The sequence below is a fragment of the Rhinoraja longicauda genome, chromosome 44, assembly GCF_053455715.1.
Source record: "Rhinoraja longicauda isolate Sanriku21f chromosome 44, sRhiLon1.1, whole genome shotgun sequence".
Taxonomy (NCBI): domain Eukaryota; kingdom Metazoa; phylum Chordata; class Chondrichthyes; order Rajiformes; family Arhynchobatidae; genus Rhinoraja; species Rhinoraja longicauda.
The window spans coordinates 4,204,850-4,223,346 of NC_135996.1; the positions used below are offsets into that span (position 1 = coordinate 4,204,850).

At 51.7% G+C, this 18,497-nt stretch overlaps 1 protein-coding gene across 1 annotated transcript in view; it reads left to right on the plus strand.

Moving 5' to 3' along the window:
• The window catches only part of flad1 (flavin adenine dinucleotide synthetase 1), a 38,139-nt gene that overhangs the window by 1,895 nt on the left and 17,747 nt on the right, over positions 1–18,497 (plus strand). The window contains exons 2-5 of the mRNA XM_078431914.1: positions 2,179–2,277; positions 5,780–5,968; positions 14,257–14,330; positions 15,912–16,031. Of these exons, the coding sequence (XP_078288040.1) occupies positions 2,179–2,277; positions 5,780–5,968; positions 14,257–14,330; positions 15,912–16,031 (482 nt within the window). The remainder of the gene's footprint in view (positions 1–2,178; positions 2,278–5,779; positions 5,969–14,256; positions 14,331–15,911; positions 16,032–18,497) is intronic.

Below are 18,497 nucleotides of genomic sequence, written 5' to 3' on the forward strand. Positions count from 1 at the left end.
TTTATCCCCACTCTTTGCTTTCTGTCTGTCAACCAATTTCCTATCCATGTCAGTACCCTACCTCCAATACCATGTGCTCTAATTTTGCCCACTAATCTCCTATGTGGAACCTTGTCAAAGACTTTCTGAAAGTCAAGGTACATCACATCCACTGGCTCTCCCCTGTCAATTTTCCTAGTTACATCCTCAAAGAATTCCAGAAGATTAGTCAAGCATGATTTCCCCTTCGTAAATCCATGCTGACTCGGAACAATCCTGTTACTACTATCCAAATGCTCCGTCTTTTATAATTGACTCCAGCATCTTCCTCACCACTGATGTCAGACTAACTGGTCTATAATTTCCCGTTTTCTCTCTCCCTCCTTTCTTAAAAAGTGGGACAACATTAGCTACCCTCCAATCCACAGGAACTGATCCTGAATCTATAGAACATTGAAAAATGATCACCAATGCGTCCACAATTTCTAGCACCACCTCCTTAAGTACTCTGGGATGCAGACCATCAGGCCCTGTGGATTTATCAGCCTTCAGTCCCATCAGTCTACCCAACACCATTTCCTGCCTAATGTGATTTCCTTCAGTTCCTCCATCACCCTAGGTTCTCTGGCCACTAGAACATCTGGGAGATTGCTTGTATCTTTCTTAGTGAAGACAGATCCAAAGTACCGGTTCAACTCGTCTCGCCATTTCCTTGTTCCCCATAATAAATTCCCCCGCTTCTGTCTTCAAGGGACCCACATTTGCCTTGACTATTTTTTTCCTCTTTACATACTTAAAAAAGCTTTTACTATCCTCCTTTATATTATTGGCTAGTTTACCCTCGTACCTCATCTTTTCTCCCCGTATTGCCTTATGTTGCTCTTTACAAGTGTCCCAATCCTCTGGCTTCCCACTCTTCTTTGCTTTGTTGTAGTTCTCTTTTATTTTTGATGCTGTCCTTAGGATATTCTTGCTATGGAGGGCGTGCAGCATAGGTTCACTAGGTTAATTCCCGGAATGGCGGGACTGTCGTATGTTGAAAGGCTGGAGCGATTGGGCTTGTATACACTGGAATTTAGAAGGATGAGGGGGGATCTTATTGAAACATATATGATAATTAGGGGATTGGACACATTAGAGGCAGGAAACATGTTCCCAATGTTGGGGGAGTCCAGAACAAGGGGCCACAGTTTAAGAATAAGGGGTAGGCCATTTAGAACGGAGATGAGGAAGAACTTTTCCAGTCAGAGAGTGGTGAAGGTGTGGAATTCTCTGCCTCAGAAGGCAGTGGAGGCCAGTTCGTTGGATGCTTTCAAGAGAGAGCTGGATAGAGCTCTTAAGGATAGCGGAGTGAGGGGGTATGGGGAGAAGGCAGGAACGGGGGTACTGATTGAGAGTGATCAGCCATGATCGCATTGAATGGCGGTACAGGCTCGAAGGGCTGAATGGCCTCCTCCTGCACCTATTGTCTATTGTCTATTGACTTCCCTTGTCAGCCACGGGCGTCTCTTACTCCCCTTGGAATCTTTCCTCCTCTTTGGGATAAATTGATCCTGCAACGTCTGCATTATTCCCAGGAATACCTGCCATTGCTGTTCCACCGTCTTCCCTGCTAGGGCCTCCTTCCAGTCAAATCTGGCCAGCTCATGCCTCTGTAATCCCCTTTGCTATACTGCAATACTGACACTTCCGATTTTCCCTTCTCCCTCTCAATTTGTAGAGTAAAGCTTGTGGTCACTGCCTCCTAATGGCTCTTTTACCTCGAGTCCCCTTATCAGATCAGGTTCATTACACAACACTAAATCCAGAATTGCCTTCTCCCTGGTAGGCTCCAGTACAAGCTGTTCTAAGAATCCACCGCCCTCCCTCCCTCCCACAGTGCTGCGCTCCCTCCCTCCCTCCCACAGCGCGGCGCTCCCTCCCTCCCTCCCACAGCGCGGCGCTCCCTCCCTCCCTCCCACAGCGAGGCATTCCCTCTACGGCCCCAAAACATCCCTGGGGTCAGACACACACAGTGAAGCTCCCACTTCACTGCCCGGGTCGTGGCTCGGTGCTGCCCCCCTGTGGAGCTGCAGGATGTCCCCAGCTGTGGGTGTAACCGCGGCAGTGCGTGTAGACGTCGACCCCACTGAGGGGGAGGAGGAGGGGGGCAGTGCGGGGAACGTTCTCACTGACCTTCACCGAGTGTGTTCCCTGCAGGGCCAACCCGGACACCAGCCATCAGCTGCAGGCTCTGTACGTGCGCCTGGTTTCCCCCTTCCCGGAAATGGAAGACTTTATCCAGGAGACCTGCAAGAGGTGAGTGTTGAGCAAACATCATCCTGATTCCCAGATATCAGTCACTGATTCCCACTGCTTCTGGTCAGACTCCAGCCCGAAAACCCACTCCCGGGCATCGAATCAATGTATCGAGTCCCTGAGCCCCTGGATCAGACCCTGGTCTGTAACCCAGGGTCTGTTATTCTATCTATTAACAAGAGGAGTTGAGTATAGGAGCAAAGAGGTCCTTCTGCAGTTGTACAGGGCCCTAGTGAGACCGCACCTGGAGTACTGTGTGCAGTTGTACAGGGCCCTAGTGAGACCGCACCTGGAGTACTGTGTGCAGTTGTACAGGGCCCTAGTGAGACCGCACCTGGAGTACTGTGTGCAGTTGTACAGGGCCCTAGTGAGGCCGCACCTGGAGTACTGTGTGCAGTTGTACAGGGCCCTAGTGAGACCGCACCTGGAGTACTGTGTGCAGTTGTACAGGGCCCTAGTGAGACCGCACCTGGAGTACTGCGTGCAGTTTTGGTCTACAAATTTGAGGAAGGATATTCTTGCTATTGAGGGCGTGCAGCGTAGGTTTACTAGGTTAATTCCTGGACAATCATATGTTGAAAGACTGGAGCGACTAGGCTTGTATACACTGGAATTTAGAAGGATGAGAGGAGATCTTATCGAAACGTATAAGATTATTAAGGGGTTGGACACGTTAGAGGCAGGAAACATGTTCCCAATGTTGGGGGAAGTCCAGAACCAGGAGCCACACAGTTTAAGAATAATGGGAGGCCATTTAGAACTGAGATGAGGAAAAACTTTTTCAGTCAGAGAGTTGTGAATCTGTGGAGTTCTCTGCCTCAGAAGGCAATGGAGGCCAATTCTCTGAATGCATTCAAGAGAGAGCTAGATAGAGCTCTTAAGGATAGCGGAGTCAGGGGGTATGGGGAGAAGGCAGGAACGGGGTACTGATTCAGAATGATCGGCCATGATCACATTGAATGGCGGTGCTGGCTCGAAGGGCCGAATGGCCTCCTCCTGCACCTATTGTCTATTAAACCCCTGGAATAGATTGCAACCTGTAAACCCAGTCACAGGAATCTGTTATTCTATATATCTGTTATCTATACACTAAAATTCTCGTTTGTTTATTTGTTTGTTTGTTCCGGAACTACAGCCAAAATTGTACACGATAGCGCGTCAATTTTAGGCCCACCTTACTCACCGTCGTCCCTTTGACAATAGACAATAGGTGCAGGAGGAGGCCATTCAGCCCTTCGAGCCTGTACGCACCACCATTCAATGTGATCATGGCTGATCATTCTCAATCAGTACCCCGTTCCTGCCTTCTCCCCATATCCCCTGACTCCATTATCCTTAAGAGCTCTATCCAGCTCTCTCTTGAATGCATTCAGAGAATTGGCCTCCACTGCCTTCTGAGGCAGAGAATCCCACAGATTCACAACTCTCTGACTGAAAAAGTTTTTCCTCGTCTCCGTTCTAAATGGCCGACCCCTTATTCTTAAACTGTGTGACCCCCCTGGTTCTGGACTCCTCCAACATTGGGAACATGTTTCCTGCCTCTAACGTGTCCAACCCCTTAATAATCTTATACGTTTCGATAAGATCCCCTCTCATCCTTCTAAATTCCAGTGTATACAAGCCTAGTCGCTCCAGTCTTTCAACCTGTATGGAATGGGCTTCCGGTGGAAGTGGTGGAGGCAGGCTCGATTTTATTATTTAAGAGTAAATTGGATAGGTATATGGATAGGAGGGGATTAGAGGGTTATGGTCTGAGAGCAGGTAGATGAGACTAGGTCAGGGAGAATGGTCGGCGTGGACTGGTAGGGCCGGACAGGCCTGTTTCCATGCTGTAGTTGTTATATGTTATATGTTATATGTTATAGGACAGTCCCGCCATTCCGGGAATTAACCTGGTAAACCTACGCTGCACGCCCTCAATAGCAAGAATATCCTTCCTCAAATTTGGAGACCAAAACTGCACACAGTACTCCAGGTGCGGTCTCACTAGGGCCCGGTACAACTGCAGAAGGACCTCTTTGCTCCTATACTCAACTCCTCTTGTTACGAAGGCCAACATGCCATTGGCTTTCTTCACTGCCTGCTGTACCTGCATGTGGATGCAGTGGATGGTCAGAAGTTTCACTCCGCCCCGTTTGCGCTCCGCGACGCTTTGCTGGGATCGTCTTTCTGCCCGTTGAACCTTCTGGTGGTTTCCTCTGCGCGATCCGCCGAACCCAGGCTTCACACGCTAGGCAGACAAGCCCTAAAGCCGCTGGAACCAACGACTTGCCGACTGCACATGTGGCACGCACACAAGACAGTGGAGACATCGTGGGGGTCATCCAACTCCTGTACAAGTCCCATTAGGACTTGCCCACTGCCCACGAGATTAGAGATACAGCACGGAAACAGGCCCTTCGGCCCACCCAGCCCATGCTGACCAGCAATGCCCGTACACTAACACTCTCCTACACACATCAGGGACAATTTACAATTACACCAAGTCAATTAACCGACAAACCTGTACGTCTTCTGAGTGTGGGAGGAAACTGGAGATTTAGTTTGGAGGTACAGTGCGGATACGGGGCCTTCGGCCCACCGGGTCCGCGCCGACCAGCGATCCCCGCACACTAACACTATCCAGAACCCACTAGCGACAATTTTTACATTTACACCAAGCCGATTAACCTACAAACCCGCACGTCTTTGGAGCGTGGGAGGAAACCGAAGATCTCGGAGAAAACCCAAGCAGGTCACGGGGAGAACGTACAAACTCCGTACTGAGTTAACCTAGGTTCACTAGGTTAATTCCCGGAATGGCGGGACTGTCGTATGTTGAAAGGCTGGAGCGATTGGGCTTGTATACACTGGAATTTAGAAGGATGAGGGGGGATCTTATTGAAACATATAAGATAATTAGGGGATTGGACACATTGGAGGCAGGAAACATGTTCCCAATGTTGGGGGAGTCCAGAACAAGGGGCCACAGTTTAAGAATAAGGGGTAGGCCATTTAGAACGGAGATGAGGAAGAACTTTTTCAGTCAGAGAGTGGTGAAGGTGTGGAATTCTCTGCCTCAGAAGGCAGTGGAGGCCAGTTCGTTGGATGCTTTCAAGAGAGAGCTAGATAGAGCTCTTAAGGATAGCGGAGTGAGGGGGTATGGGGAGAAGGCAGGAACGGGGTACTGATTGAGAATGATCAGCCATGATCGCATTGAATGGCGGTGCTGGCTCGAAGGGCTGAATGGCCTCCTCCTGCACCTATTGTCTATTGACGGCGCCCGTGGTCGGGATGGAACCCAGGTGTCCGGCGCTGCATTCGCTGGAAGGCGGCAACTCTACCGCCGCGCCACCGCGACCGCCGGGAGAAAACCCACGCAGGTCACGGGGAGAACGTGCAAACTCCGTACAGACGGCGCCCGCGGTCGGGATGGAACCCGGGTCTCCGGCGCTGTGAGGCAGCAGCTCTACCCGCCGCGCCGCCCATAGAGAGAGATACTAACGGCGAGTTCTTGCTGCAGGTACAACCTCCAGCTCTACACGGTGTGTGGGAACATCAAGGAGGCGCTGACGGACCTGAGAGCTCAGCAGCCCGGCATCAAGGCGGTCCTGATGGGGACCCGGCGCACGGACCCATACTCCCGCTCGCTCAGCCCATGTGCGCCACTGACCCCGGCTGGCCCGACTACATGAGGGTGAACCCTCTCCTGGTGAGTGTGGAGAACTGCGTCACCACATCCTCGCCACCCGAAAGATTCCACCCTTCATCCATGTACCAAAACTCTCGTTTGTTTGTCTGTTTGTTCCTGAACTACAGCCAAATCGGTACACGATAGCGCGACAATTCTAGGCCCACCTCACTCACCGTCGTCCCTGTGGTGCTAATGGAAGACGTTTCATTGAAATCGAGTGTTATGTTTTTTGTTATTCACATTTTAAAGTTTAAATGTGAGGTTATCCACTTTGGCGGCAAGAACAGGAAAGCAGAGTATTACCTGAATGGTGACCGATTGGGAGAAGGGGAGATGCAACGTGACCTGGGTGTCGTGGTGCAACAGTCATTGAAAGCAAGCGTGCAGGTGCAGCAGGCAGTGAAGAAAGCGAATGGTATGTTGGCATTCATAGCAAGAGGATTTGAGTATAGGAGCAGGGAGGTTCTGCTGCAGTTGTACAGGGCCTTGGTGAGACCGCACCTGGAGTACTGTGTGCAGTTTTGGTCTCCTAACCTGAGGAAAGACGTTCTTGCCTTAGAGGGAGTACAGAGAAGGTTCACCAGATTGATCCCTGGGATGGCGGGGACTTACATATGAGGAAAGACTGGATAGAGACTGGGCTTGTACTCGCTGGAATTTAGAAGACTGAGGGGGGATCTTATAGAAACATATAAAATTCTTAAGGGGTTGGAGAGGTTAGATGTGGGAAGATTGTTCCCGATGTTGGGGGAGTCCAGAACCAGGGGTCACAGCTTAAGGATAAGGGGGAAGTCTTTTGGGACCGAGATGAGAAAACATTTCTTCACACAGAGAGTGGTGAGTCTGTGGAATTCTCTGCCACAGAAGGTAGTTGAGGCCAGTTCATTGGTTATATTTAAGAGGGAGTTAGATGTGGCCCTTTTTGCTAAAGGGATCAGGGGGTATGGAGAGAAGGCAGGTACAGGATACTGAGTTGAATGATCAGCCATGATCATATTGAATGGCGGTGCGTACAGGCTCGAAGGGCCGAATGGCCTACTCCTGCACCTATTTTCTATGTTTCTATGTTCTAAATCTATCTCCTAGGGAAGGAGGGGAGGGGGGGGAGGGCGAGGGAGGGGGGGAGTGGGAGAGGGGAGTGGGAGGGGGGAGAGGAGAGGGGGAGAGGAGAGGGTGCTGCACCAATGCAGGAGAGATTTGGGCCCAACGGGTCCACTTGGTCTAGTAAGTTCTAGGAGCAGAATTAGGCCATTTGGCCCATCAAGTCATATTCTGCCATTCAATCATGGCTGATCAATAGACAATAGGTGCAGGAGGAGGCCATTCAGCCCTTCAAGCCAGCACCGCCGTTCACCGTGATCATGGCTGATCATCCACAATCAGTACCCCGTTCCTGCCTTCTCCCCATATCCCTTGACTCCGTTATCATTAAGAGCTTCATCTAACTCTCTCTTGAAAGCATCCAGAGAATTGGCCTCCACTGCCTTCTGAGGCAGAGAATTCCACAGATTGGAATTCTCTGCCTCAGAAGGCAGTGGAGGCCAATTCTCCGAATGCATTCAAGAGAGAGCTAGATAGAGCTCTTAAGGATAGCGGAGTCAGGGGGTATGGGGGAGAAGGCAGGAACGGGGTACTGATTGTGGATGATCAGCCATGATCACATTGAATGGCGGTGCGTACAGGCTCGAAGGGCCGAATGGCCTCCTCCTGCACCTATTGTCCATTGACTATGTCTTGCTGCTGGGGCCCGATTGGCCGGGGCGAGAGAGTGAGGCCAACAATTTGCGCAACTCCCCCCTCACTTAAATCCAAGGTCAGCGCAAGTCATGACTTCAACTCCGTCAACTCAACTCAACTAATCTAAAATAAACCCTCTCCCTGGAGCAATGCACACCCTCAGATACTCAGCCCACTGCAACTCGTTCAAAGGGATCATAGAGTGGAGTGCAGGGCTTGGCGCTAATCCAGTGGCTTGGGGGGGGGTTTGTACACGGGTTCACAGATCCCTGGGAGTGGATGCTGGGGTCTAATCCAGGGGCTCACTGACGTTTACACATAGAACTAGACCAAGTGGACCTGTTGGGCCCAAACCTCTCCTGCATTGGTGCAGCACCCTTTCCTCCCCCACTTCCCTCCCCCCATCCGATCACCCCCTTCCCCCCCCCAAACCTCCCCCCCACTTCCACCCCCCTTATCCTCCCTCCTCCCCCTCCCACCCTCCTCCCTCCCGAGGAGATAGATTTAAACTTTAAAAAGTGAATAACTTTTAAAATATAACACCGATTTCAATGAAACTCCTTCCATTAGCACCAAAGTGGTGGTACCGCAAGGCTCGGTGCTGGGACGGGACAAAGATAGGATGTAGTCGGAAACACTAAGGCCTAATCAAGAATCCGTCGATCTGCACCTTAAAGAGTGAGGCCCAGTGCAAATTGGAGGAACAGCACCTCATATTTCGCCTGGGCAGTTTACACCCCAGCGGTTTAAACATTGACTTCTCTAACTTCAGATAGCTCCCTACTTTCCCTCTCTATCCCCCCCCCCCCCTTCCCAGTTCTCCCACTAGTCTTCCTGCCTCTGACTACATCCTCTCTTTGTCCTGCCCCCCCCCCCCCCCACCGACATCAGTCTGAAGAAGGGGCTCGTATCTGGAATGTAGATAAGTGTGAGGTTATTCACTTTGGAAGTAAGAATAGAAAGGCAGATTATTATCTGAATGGTGTCAAGTTAGGAGGAGGGGGAGTTCAACGAGATCTGGGTGTCCTAGTGCATCAGTCAATGAAAGGAAGCATGCAGGTACAGCAGGCAGTGAAGAAAGCCAATGGAATGTTGGCCTTCATAACAAGAGGAGTTGAGTATCGGAGCAAAGAGGTCCTTCTGCAGTTGGTACAGGGCCCTAGTGAGACCGCACCTGGAGTACTGTGTGCAGTTTTGGTCTCCAAATTTGAGGAATGATATTCTTGCTATGGAGGGCGTGCAGCGTAGGTTCACTAGGTTAATTCCCGGAATGGCGGGACTGTCGTATGTTGAAAGGCTGGAGCGATTGGGCTTGTATACACTGGAATTTAGAAGGATGAGGGGGGATCTTATTGAAACATATAAGATAATTAGGGGATTGGACACGTTAGAGGCAGGAAACATGTTCCCAATGTTGGGGGAGTCCAGAACAAGGGGCCACAGTTTAAGAATAAGGGGTCGGCCATTTAGAACGGAGATGAGGAAGAACTTTTTCAGTCAGAGAGTGGTGAAGGTGTGGAATTCTCTGCCTCAGAAGGCAGTGGAGGCCAGTTCGTTGGATGCTTTCAAGAGAGAGCTGGATAGAACTCTTAAGGATAGCGGAGTGAGGGGGTATGGGGAGAAGGCAGGAACGGGGTACTGATTGAGAGTGATCAGCCATGATCGCATTGAATGGCGGTGCTGGCTCGAAGGGCTGAATGGCCTCCTCCTGCACCTATTGTCTATTGTCTATTGTCGACCCGAAACGTCACCCATTCCTTCTCTCCCGAGATGCTCCCCGACCCGCTGAGTTACTCCAGTATGTTGGTATGTCCACCTGGGATTGTAGATAGTTTTGTTCGGTTTGGTTTGGTTTAGATTGTGTTTATTTGATTTACTTTGGTTCACTTTAGTCTGGTCTGCTTTTCTTTCATTGAGTTTAGTTTAATTTAGTTGAGTTTAGTTTAATTTAGTTGAGTTTAGTTTAATTTAGTTGAGTTTAGTTTAATTTAGTTGAGTTTAATTTAGTTGAGTTTAATTTAGTTGAGTTTAGTTTAATTTAGTTGAGTTTAGTTTAATTTAGTTTAATTTAGTTGAGTTTAATTTAGTTGAGTTTAATTTAGTTTAGTTTAATTTAGTTGAGTTTAGTTTAATTTAGTTGAGTTTAGTTTAATTTAGTTTAATTTAGTTGAGTTTAGTTGAGTTTAGTTGAGTTTAGTTGAGTTTAGTTTAATTTAGTTTAATTTAGTTGAGTTTAGTTGAGTTTAGTTTAATTTAGTTGAGTTTAGTTTAATTTAGTTGAGTTTAGTTTAAACCAGCATCTGCAGTTTTTTTCCTACAGTTCCTTAAAAATATCCATTGACTTGCCCTCCACTGCCTTGTTTCCACACTACAGGGAACACCATTCGGCCCATCGAATCTCTGCCAGCTCACAGAGTCATCGCAGTCTAGTTGCCCCTTGTCAGAAAGCATCTGCCGTTCCTTGTCTCAGACATGCCCCGTCTACGTTCGTCCCGCCTGCCCGCGTTTCGTCCACATCTCTCTAAACCTTTCCTGTCCTCGATTGTAATCATGTACAGTCTTTCCGCCGACTGGTTAGCACGCAACAAAAAAGCTTTTCACTGTATCACGGTACACGTGACAATAAACGAAACCAAATTAAACTATCCAGGTAGCTGTGAAATGTTGTTACAGTAGTTAGTTTATTATTGTCACGTGTACATTGAAAAGCTTTTGTTTTTGCGCGCGATCCAGTCAGCGGAAAGACAACACACGATTACAATTGAGCCGTCCACAGTGTGCAGATACAGGATAAAGGGCATAATGTTTAGTGCAAGATAAAGTCCGATTACAATAGACAATAGGTGCAGGAGGAGGCCATTCGGCCCTTCGAGCCTGTACGCACCGCCATTCAATATGATCATGGCTGATCATTCTCAATCAGTACCCCGTTCCTGCCTTCTCCCCATACCCCCTGACTCCGCTATCCTTAAGAGCTCTATCTAGCTCTCTCTTGAATGCATTCAGAGAATTGGCCTCCACTGCCCTCTGAGGCAGAGAATTCCACAGATTCACAACTCTCTGACTGGAAAAGTTTTTCCTCATCTCAGTTCTAACTGGCCGACCCCTTATTCTTAAACTGTGTGGCCCCTGGTTCTGGACTCCCCCAACATTGGGAACATGTTTCCTGCCTCTAACGTGTCCAACCCCTTAATAATCTTAGACGTTTCTTAGATCCTTCTAAATTCCAGTGTACACAAGCCTAGTCGCTCCAGTCTTTCAGAGACCAACTAGAGACCTTACAGATAGTCCGAGGGTCTCCAGTGAGGTAGACGGGAAGTCAGGACCGCTCTCTAGTTGGTGAGAGGACGGTTCAGTTGCCTGATAACAGCCGGGAAGAAACTGCCCTGAATCTGGAGGTGTGCGTTCTCACGCTTCTGTACCTCTTGCCCGATGGGAGAGGGGAGGAGAGGGGGTGACCGGGGGTGAGACTGGTCCTTGACGATGCTGCTGGCCTTGCCGAGGCAGCGCGAGGTGTAGAGGGAGTGACCGGGGTGAGACTGGTCCTTGATTATGCTGCTGGCCTTGCCAAGCATTAAGTTTTCCTTGTAAAAAAAAACCATCTGCAGTTCTTTGCCACATATAAGCTCGTCCCAATTGCCAACGTTTGGCCCCTATCCCTCGAAACCTTTCCTTTCCAAATATTTTTTCCCAAAGTTGTTATGGGCAGCACTGTGGCACACTGGTAGAGCTGCTGCCTCACAGCGCCGGAGTCCCGGGTTCGATACTGACGACGGGTGCTGTCTGTACGGACTTTGTACATTCTCCCTGTGACCGTGGGGGTTTTCTCCAGGTGCTCCGGTTTCCTCCCACTTTACAAAGACGTGCGGGTTCGTAGGTTAATTGGCCTCTGTAGATTGTCCATGGTGTGTAGGATAGAACCACTGGTCGGCACGGACTCGGTGGGCCGAAGGGCCTGCTTCCACACTGTATCTCTAGATAAATTAACCACCTCTGGAAGTTTGTTCCATATATAACCATATAACAATTACAGCACGGAAACAGGCCCGTTCGGCCCTACCAGTCCACGCCGACCATTCTCCCTGACCTAGTCTCATCTACCTGCTCTCAGACCATAACCCTCCAATCCCCTCCCATCCATATACCTATCCAATTTACTCTTAAATAATAAAATCGAGCCTGCCTCCACCACTTCCACCGGAAGCCCATTCCACACAGCCACCACCCTCTGAGTAAAGAAGTTCCCCCTCATGTTACCCCTAAACTTTTGTCCCTCAATTCTGAAGTTATGTCCCCTTGTTGGAATCTTCCCCACTCTCAAAGGGAAAAGCCTACCCACGTCAACTCTGTCCGTCCCTCTCAAAATTTAAAAAACCTCTATCAAGTCCCCCCTCAACCTTCTACGCTCCAAAGAATAAAGACCCAACCTGTTCAACCTCTCCCTGTAGCTTAAGTGCTGAAACCCAGGCAACATTCTAGTAAATCTCCTCTGTACCCTCTCCATTTTGTCCACATCCTTCCTATAATTTGGCGACCAGAACTGCACACCATACTCCAGATTCGGCCTCACCAATGCCCTGTACAATTTCAACATTACATCCCAACTTCTATACTCGATGCTCTGATTTATAAAGGCAAGCATACCAAACGCCTTCTTCACCACCCTATCCACATGAGATTCCACCTTCAGGGAACAATGCACAGTTATTCCCAGATCCCTCTGTTCCACTGCATTCCTCAATTCCCTACCATTTACCCTGTACGTCCTATTTTGATTTGTCCTACCAAAATGCAGCATCCCTGTAAACTTTTTCTATTTATCTTAAATGATGACATGGATGCAGAGTGCTGGATTAACTCAGCAGGTCAGACAGTATAAGAAAATAACTGCAGATGCTGGTACAAATCGAAGGTATTTATTCACAAAATGCTGGAGTAACTCAGCGGCTCAGGCAGCATCTCCGGAAAGAAGGAATGGGCGACGTTTCGGGTCGAGACCATTCTTCAGACTGATGTCAGGGGGGCGGGACAAAGGAAGGATATAGGTGGAGACAGGCAGTGGGAGAACTGGGAAGGGGGAGGGGAAGAGGAACTATCTAAAGTTGGAGAAGTCGATGTTCATACCACTGGGCTGCAAGCTGCCCAAGCGAAATATGAGGTGCTGTTCCTCCAATTTCCGGTGGGCGTCACTATGGCACTGGAGGAGGCCCATGACAGAAAGGTCAGACTGGGAGGGGGAGTTGAAGTGCTGAGCCACCGGGAGATCAGATTGGTTAAGGCGGACCGAGCGCAGGTGTTGAGCGAATCGATCGCCGAGCCTGCGTTTGGTTTCGCCGATGTAAATAGGTTGACATCTGGAGCAGCGGATGCAATAGATGAGGTTGGAGGAGGTGCAGGTGAACCTCTGTCTCACCTGGAAAGACTGTTTGTGTCCTTGGATGGAGTTGAGGGGGGAGGTAAAGGGACAGGTGTTGCATCTCCAGACAGTATCTTTGGAGAACACAGATAGGTGTAGTTTCAGGTCGTAACTGTTCTTCAAACTCAAGGGATGCTGCCTGACCCGCTGAGTTACTCCAGCACTTTTTTAAAAAATCGTAAACCAGTCTCTGCAGTTTCTAGTTTCTCCTATATCCTTTCGTAACAGGCCCTTCGGCCCACCGAGTCCGTGCCGACCAGCGATCGCCCGTTCACACACTAGTTCCACGTTGTCGCGCTCTCTCTCATCCGCTCCCCACACACGAGAGGGCGATTCACAGAGGGGCCGATCCACCCACAAACCCGCACGGGCACGTGGGGGGGGGACCGGAGCGCCCGGAGGAAACCCACGCGGGTCACGGGGAGAGAACGTGCAAACTCCGCACAGACAGACAGCGTCATCTCTCACAGCATCCCAGGGGCCACACACACAGTCTAAGAATAAAGGGGACGCCGTTTAAAACTGAGGTGAGAAGAAACTTTTCCACCCAGAGAGTTGTGAATGTGTGGGATTCTCTGCCACAGAGGGCAGTGGAGGCCGATTCACTGGATGGATTTAAGAGAGAGTTAGATAGAGCTCTAGGGGCTAGTGGAATCAAGGGATATGGGGAGAAGGCAGGCACGGGTTACTGATTGTGGATGATCAGCCATGATCACAATGAATAGCGGTGCGTACAGGCTCGAAGGGCCAAATGGCCTCCTGCACCTATTTTCTATATGTTTCTATCCCCCTCCCTACCTATCCACCCTCTCTCTCCATATCTCCCTTCCTCCCTTATTCCTCGCCCTCCATCACCCCCTCTCTCTCTCCTTATCTCCTTGTTCGTTCCCGCCCTCTCCCCTTCCTTGTTCTCCCTCCATCATTCTCTTCACGGGACAGTCCAGCACACGAACAGGCCCTTCGACCCACAATGCGCCTGCCGTACACGACGTCGTTAAACTGATCTCCTCTGCCCGCCCGTGATCCATATCCCTCATTCCCTGCATATCCCTGTGGGTTTTTTTTTAACTGAGCGGTTCGGCAGGAGAGGGAGTTGTTGGGAATGCGAGGCGGGATTGTCGGGAATGTGACGGCCTTTGTTGTGTTTTCCCAGGACTGGAGTTACCATGATATCTGGGAGTTTCTGCGCACTCTCTACATCCCTTACTGTGTCCTTTACGACAGGGGGTAGGTAGCACCCTCCTCTCTGCCCCTCCCTCCCTCCCTCAGCGCGGCGCTCCCTCCTCACCCCTCCCTCCCTCCCACAGTGTGGCACTCCCTCCTCACCCCTCCCTCCCTCCCACAGTGTGTCCCTCCCTCCCACAGTGTGTCCCTCCCTCCCACAGTGTGGCACTCCCTCATCACCCCTCCCTCCCTCCCACAGTGTGTCCCTCCCTCCCTCCTCTCCACCCCTCCCTCCCTCCCACAGCGCGACGCTCCCTCCTCACCAAAGATACTAGAGGAACAAGATAGACCCCTCCTCATCGCCCCTCCCTCCCCTCCCACAGTGTGTCCCTCCCTCCTTCCCCCCCTCCCTCCCACAGTGTGTCCCTCCCTCCCTCCCACAGTGTCTCCCTCCCTCCCACAGCACGCCCCTCCCTCCCTCCCACAGTGTGTCCCTCCCTCCCACAGTGTGTCCCTCCCTCCCTCCTACAGTGTGGCACTCCCTTCTCACCGCCCCTCCCTCCCACAGTGTCTCCCTCCCTCCCTCCTCTCCGCCCCTCCCTCCCACAGTGAGTCCCTCCCTCCCACAGTGTCTCCCTCCCTCCCACAGTGTGTCCCTCCCTCCCTCCTCTCCCTCCCTCCCTCCCACAGCACGGCGCTCCCTCCTCACCAAAGATGGAGCATGGCAAGATAGACCGCACGACCCTAAAAACCGTAGCACGTCACGGCGGCCATTTTAGTCGGCAGAAACCTGCAGAAACATTTAAAAACAAAAATAATAAAAATCCGTGAGTTGATAGATGAGATATATTCTGCGTTTTAACGGGATCATCACACATACTGTTCCCCCAAAACACTGATTACACTGCGAGAGGCAGAGAGAGCGGTGGCCATTTTGCTTACTAAAATGGCGGACGTTACGCTCCTTTGCGTGCCACACTTCAGTATCGCCGATTTTGACGGAGTGGTTCATCTTGCTCCTCACCGTCCCTCCCTCCCTCCCACAGCGCGAGGCTCCCTCCTCACCAAAGATACTAGAGGAACAAGATAGACCACTTTGTTGAAATCGCCTATACTGAAGTGTAGCACGCAAAGGAGCGTAACGTCCGCCATTTTAGTAAGCAAAATGGCCGCCGCTCTCTCTGCCTCTCGCAGTGTAATCAGTGTTTTGGGGGAACAGTGTGTGTGATGATTCCCATAAAAATGCAGAATATATCTCATCTATCAATTCGCAGATTTTTTAATGTTTCTGCGTGTTTCTGCCTACTAAAATGGCGCTGTGACGTGCTACGGTATTTAGGGTCGAGTGGTCTATTTTGCTCCTCTAGTATCTTTGCTCCTCAGCACCCCTCCCTCCCACAGGGTGGCGCTCCCTCCTCACTGCCCCTCCCTCTCCTCCCACAGGGTGGCGCTCCCTCCTCACCGCCCCTCCCTCCCCTCCCACAGGGTGGCGCTCCCTCCTCACTGCCCCTCCCTCCCCTCCCACAGGGTGGCGCTCCCTCCTGCCCACCCCTTCCTGACCACGGTGGGTTGGGTCAGGGGGGGGTCCCTCTCTCTCTTCATTCTGCCCCTGTGTCTTTCCCCTCCCCCCCCCCCCTCTTTCAGGTACACGTCTCTGGGGAGCATGGAGAACACGACCAAGAACCCGACGCTGCGCTACGTGACGGACCGGGGCGTGGAGCGTTACCGTCCCGCCTACCACCTGCAGGAGGAGGCCGAGGAGAGGTCCTCTAGAACCTGAGCCCGTCCTCGGGACCCTGACCGGCCTCTGACACCCCCCCCCCCCCCCCCCCCATCCTCCTAATCTCTGACCCCCACTATCCCACCCCCTAACCTCTGACCCCCACTATCTCAACCCCTAACCTCTGACTTCCACCCCCCATCCTAACCTCTGACCCCCACTATCTCAACCCCTAACCTCTGACCCCACTATCCCACCCCCTAACCTCTGACCCCCACTATCTCAACCCCTAACCTCTGACTTCCACCCCCCCCCCATCCTAACCTCTGACCCCCACTATCTCAACCCCTAACCTCTGACCCCACTATCCCACCCCCTAACCTCTGACCCCACTATCTCAACCCCTAACCTCTGACTTCCACCCCCATCCTAACCTCTGACCCCCACTATCTCAACCCCTAACCTCTGACCCCACTATCCCACCCCCTAACCTCTGACCCCCACTATCTCAACCCCTAACCTCTGACTTCCACCACCCCATCCTAACCTCTGACCCCCACTATCTCAACCCCTAACCTCTGACCCCACTATCCCACCCCCTAACCTCTGACCCCCACTATCTCAACCCCTAACCTCTGACTTCCACCCCCCCATCCTAACCTCTGACCCCCACTATCCCACCCCATAACCTCTGACTTCCACACCCCCATCCTAACCTCTGACCCCCACTATCTCAACCCCTAACCTCTGACTTCCTACCCCCCCCCCCCGACCCAACGTCAAACAACTCACCCCCCCCCCCTCTGACTGGGTTCGTTCCCCTGCCCCCACCCCCCTCCCGCTACTAACACCCAAAGATACTAGAGGAGCAAGATGGTCCACTCGACCCTAAAAACCGTAGTACGTCACGGCGCCATTTTAGTAGCAGAAACACACAGAAACATTCAAAAAGAAAAATTACAAATATCTGTGAGATGATGGATGAGATATATTCTGCATTTTAATGGTGTCATCACACCTACTGTTCCCCCAAAACACTGATTACACTGCGAGAGGCATAGCGAACGGCGGGTCTTGCTTACTAAAATGGCGGACATTACGCTCCTTTGCATTCTACACTTCAGTATAGGCGATTTCAATGGAGTGGTCCATCTTGCTCCTCTAGTATCTTTGCTAACACCCGCCTCTGGAGTTAACAGCGGTACGGTCGGCTGAAACTCCCGGTCAGCTCCCGGAGGGGAGGTAATGTCGACTGATCACGCCAGGGTCCGATCCACCTGCCTCCGAGCTCACAGATGGAGACCCTCTTCCCCAAGGCTGGGAGCAGAGGGTGGTGAATGAGAGAGAGAGGAGTGGGGAGAATGAGAGAGAGGGGGTAGGAGGATTGAGAGAGGGGGTAGGGAGAAAGAGAGGGGGTAGGGAGAAAGAGAGGGGGTAGTGAGAAAGAGAGGGGGTAGGGAGAAAGAGAGGGGGTAGGGAGAAAGAGAGGGGGTAGGAGGATTGAGAGGGGATAGGGAGAAAGAGAGGGGGTAGGGAGAAAGAGAGGGGGTAGGGAGAAAGAAAGAGGGGGCAGGGGAGAGATCGTGGGGATGGGGAGAAAGGGAGAGAGAGGGGGTAGGGGGATTGAGAGGGGGTAGGGGGAATGAGAGGGGGTAGGGGGATTGAGAGGGGGTAGTGGATTGAGAGGGGGTAGGGGGATTGAGAGGGGGTAGGGGGAATGAGAGGGGGGTAGGGGGATTGAGAGGGGGTAGTGGATTGAGAGGGGGTAGGGGGATTGAGAGGGGGTAGGGGATTGAGAGAGGGGTAGGGGGATTGAGAGGGGGTAGTGGATTGAGAGGGGGTAGGGGGATTGAAAGGGTAGGTGGATTGAGAGGGGGTAGGGGGATTGAGAGGGGGTAGTGGATTGAGAGGGGGTAGGGGGATTGAGAGGGGGTAGGGGGATTGAGAGGGGGTAGGGGGATTGAGAGGGGGTAGGGGGATTGAGAGGGGGTAGGGGGATTGAGAGGGTAGGGGATTGAGAGGGGATAGGGGGATTGAGGGGGTAGGGGGATTGAGAGGGGGTAGGGGGATTGAGAGGGGGTAGTGGATTGAGAGGGGGTAGGGGGATTGAGAGGGGGTAGGGGGATTGAGAGAGGGGTAGGGGGATTGAGAGGGGGTAGGGGGATTGAGAGGGGGTAGGGAGATTGAGAGAGGGGTAGGGGGATTGAGAGGGGGTAGGGGGATTGAGAGGGGGTAGGGGGATTGAGAGGGGGGTAGGGAGATTGAGAGAGGGGTAGGGGGATTGAGAGGGGGTAGGGGGATTGAGAGGGGGTAGGGAGATTGAGAGAGGGGTAGGGGGATTGAGAGGGGGTAGTGGATTGAGAGGGGGTAGGGGGATTGAGAGGGGGTAGTGGATTGAGAGGGGGTAGGGGGATTGAGAGGGGGTAGGGGGATTGAGAGAGGGGGTAGTGGATTGAGAGGGGGTAGGGGGATTGAGAGGGGGTAGGGGGATTGAGAGGGGGTAGGGGGAT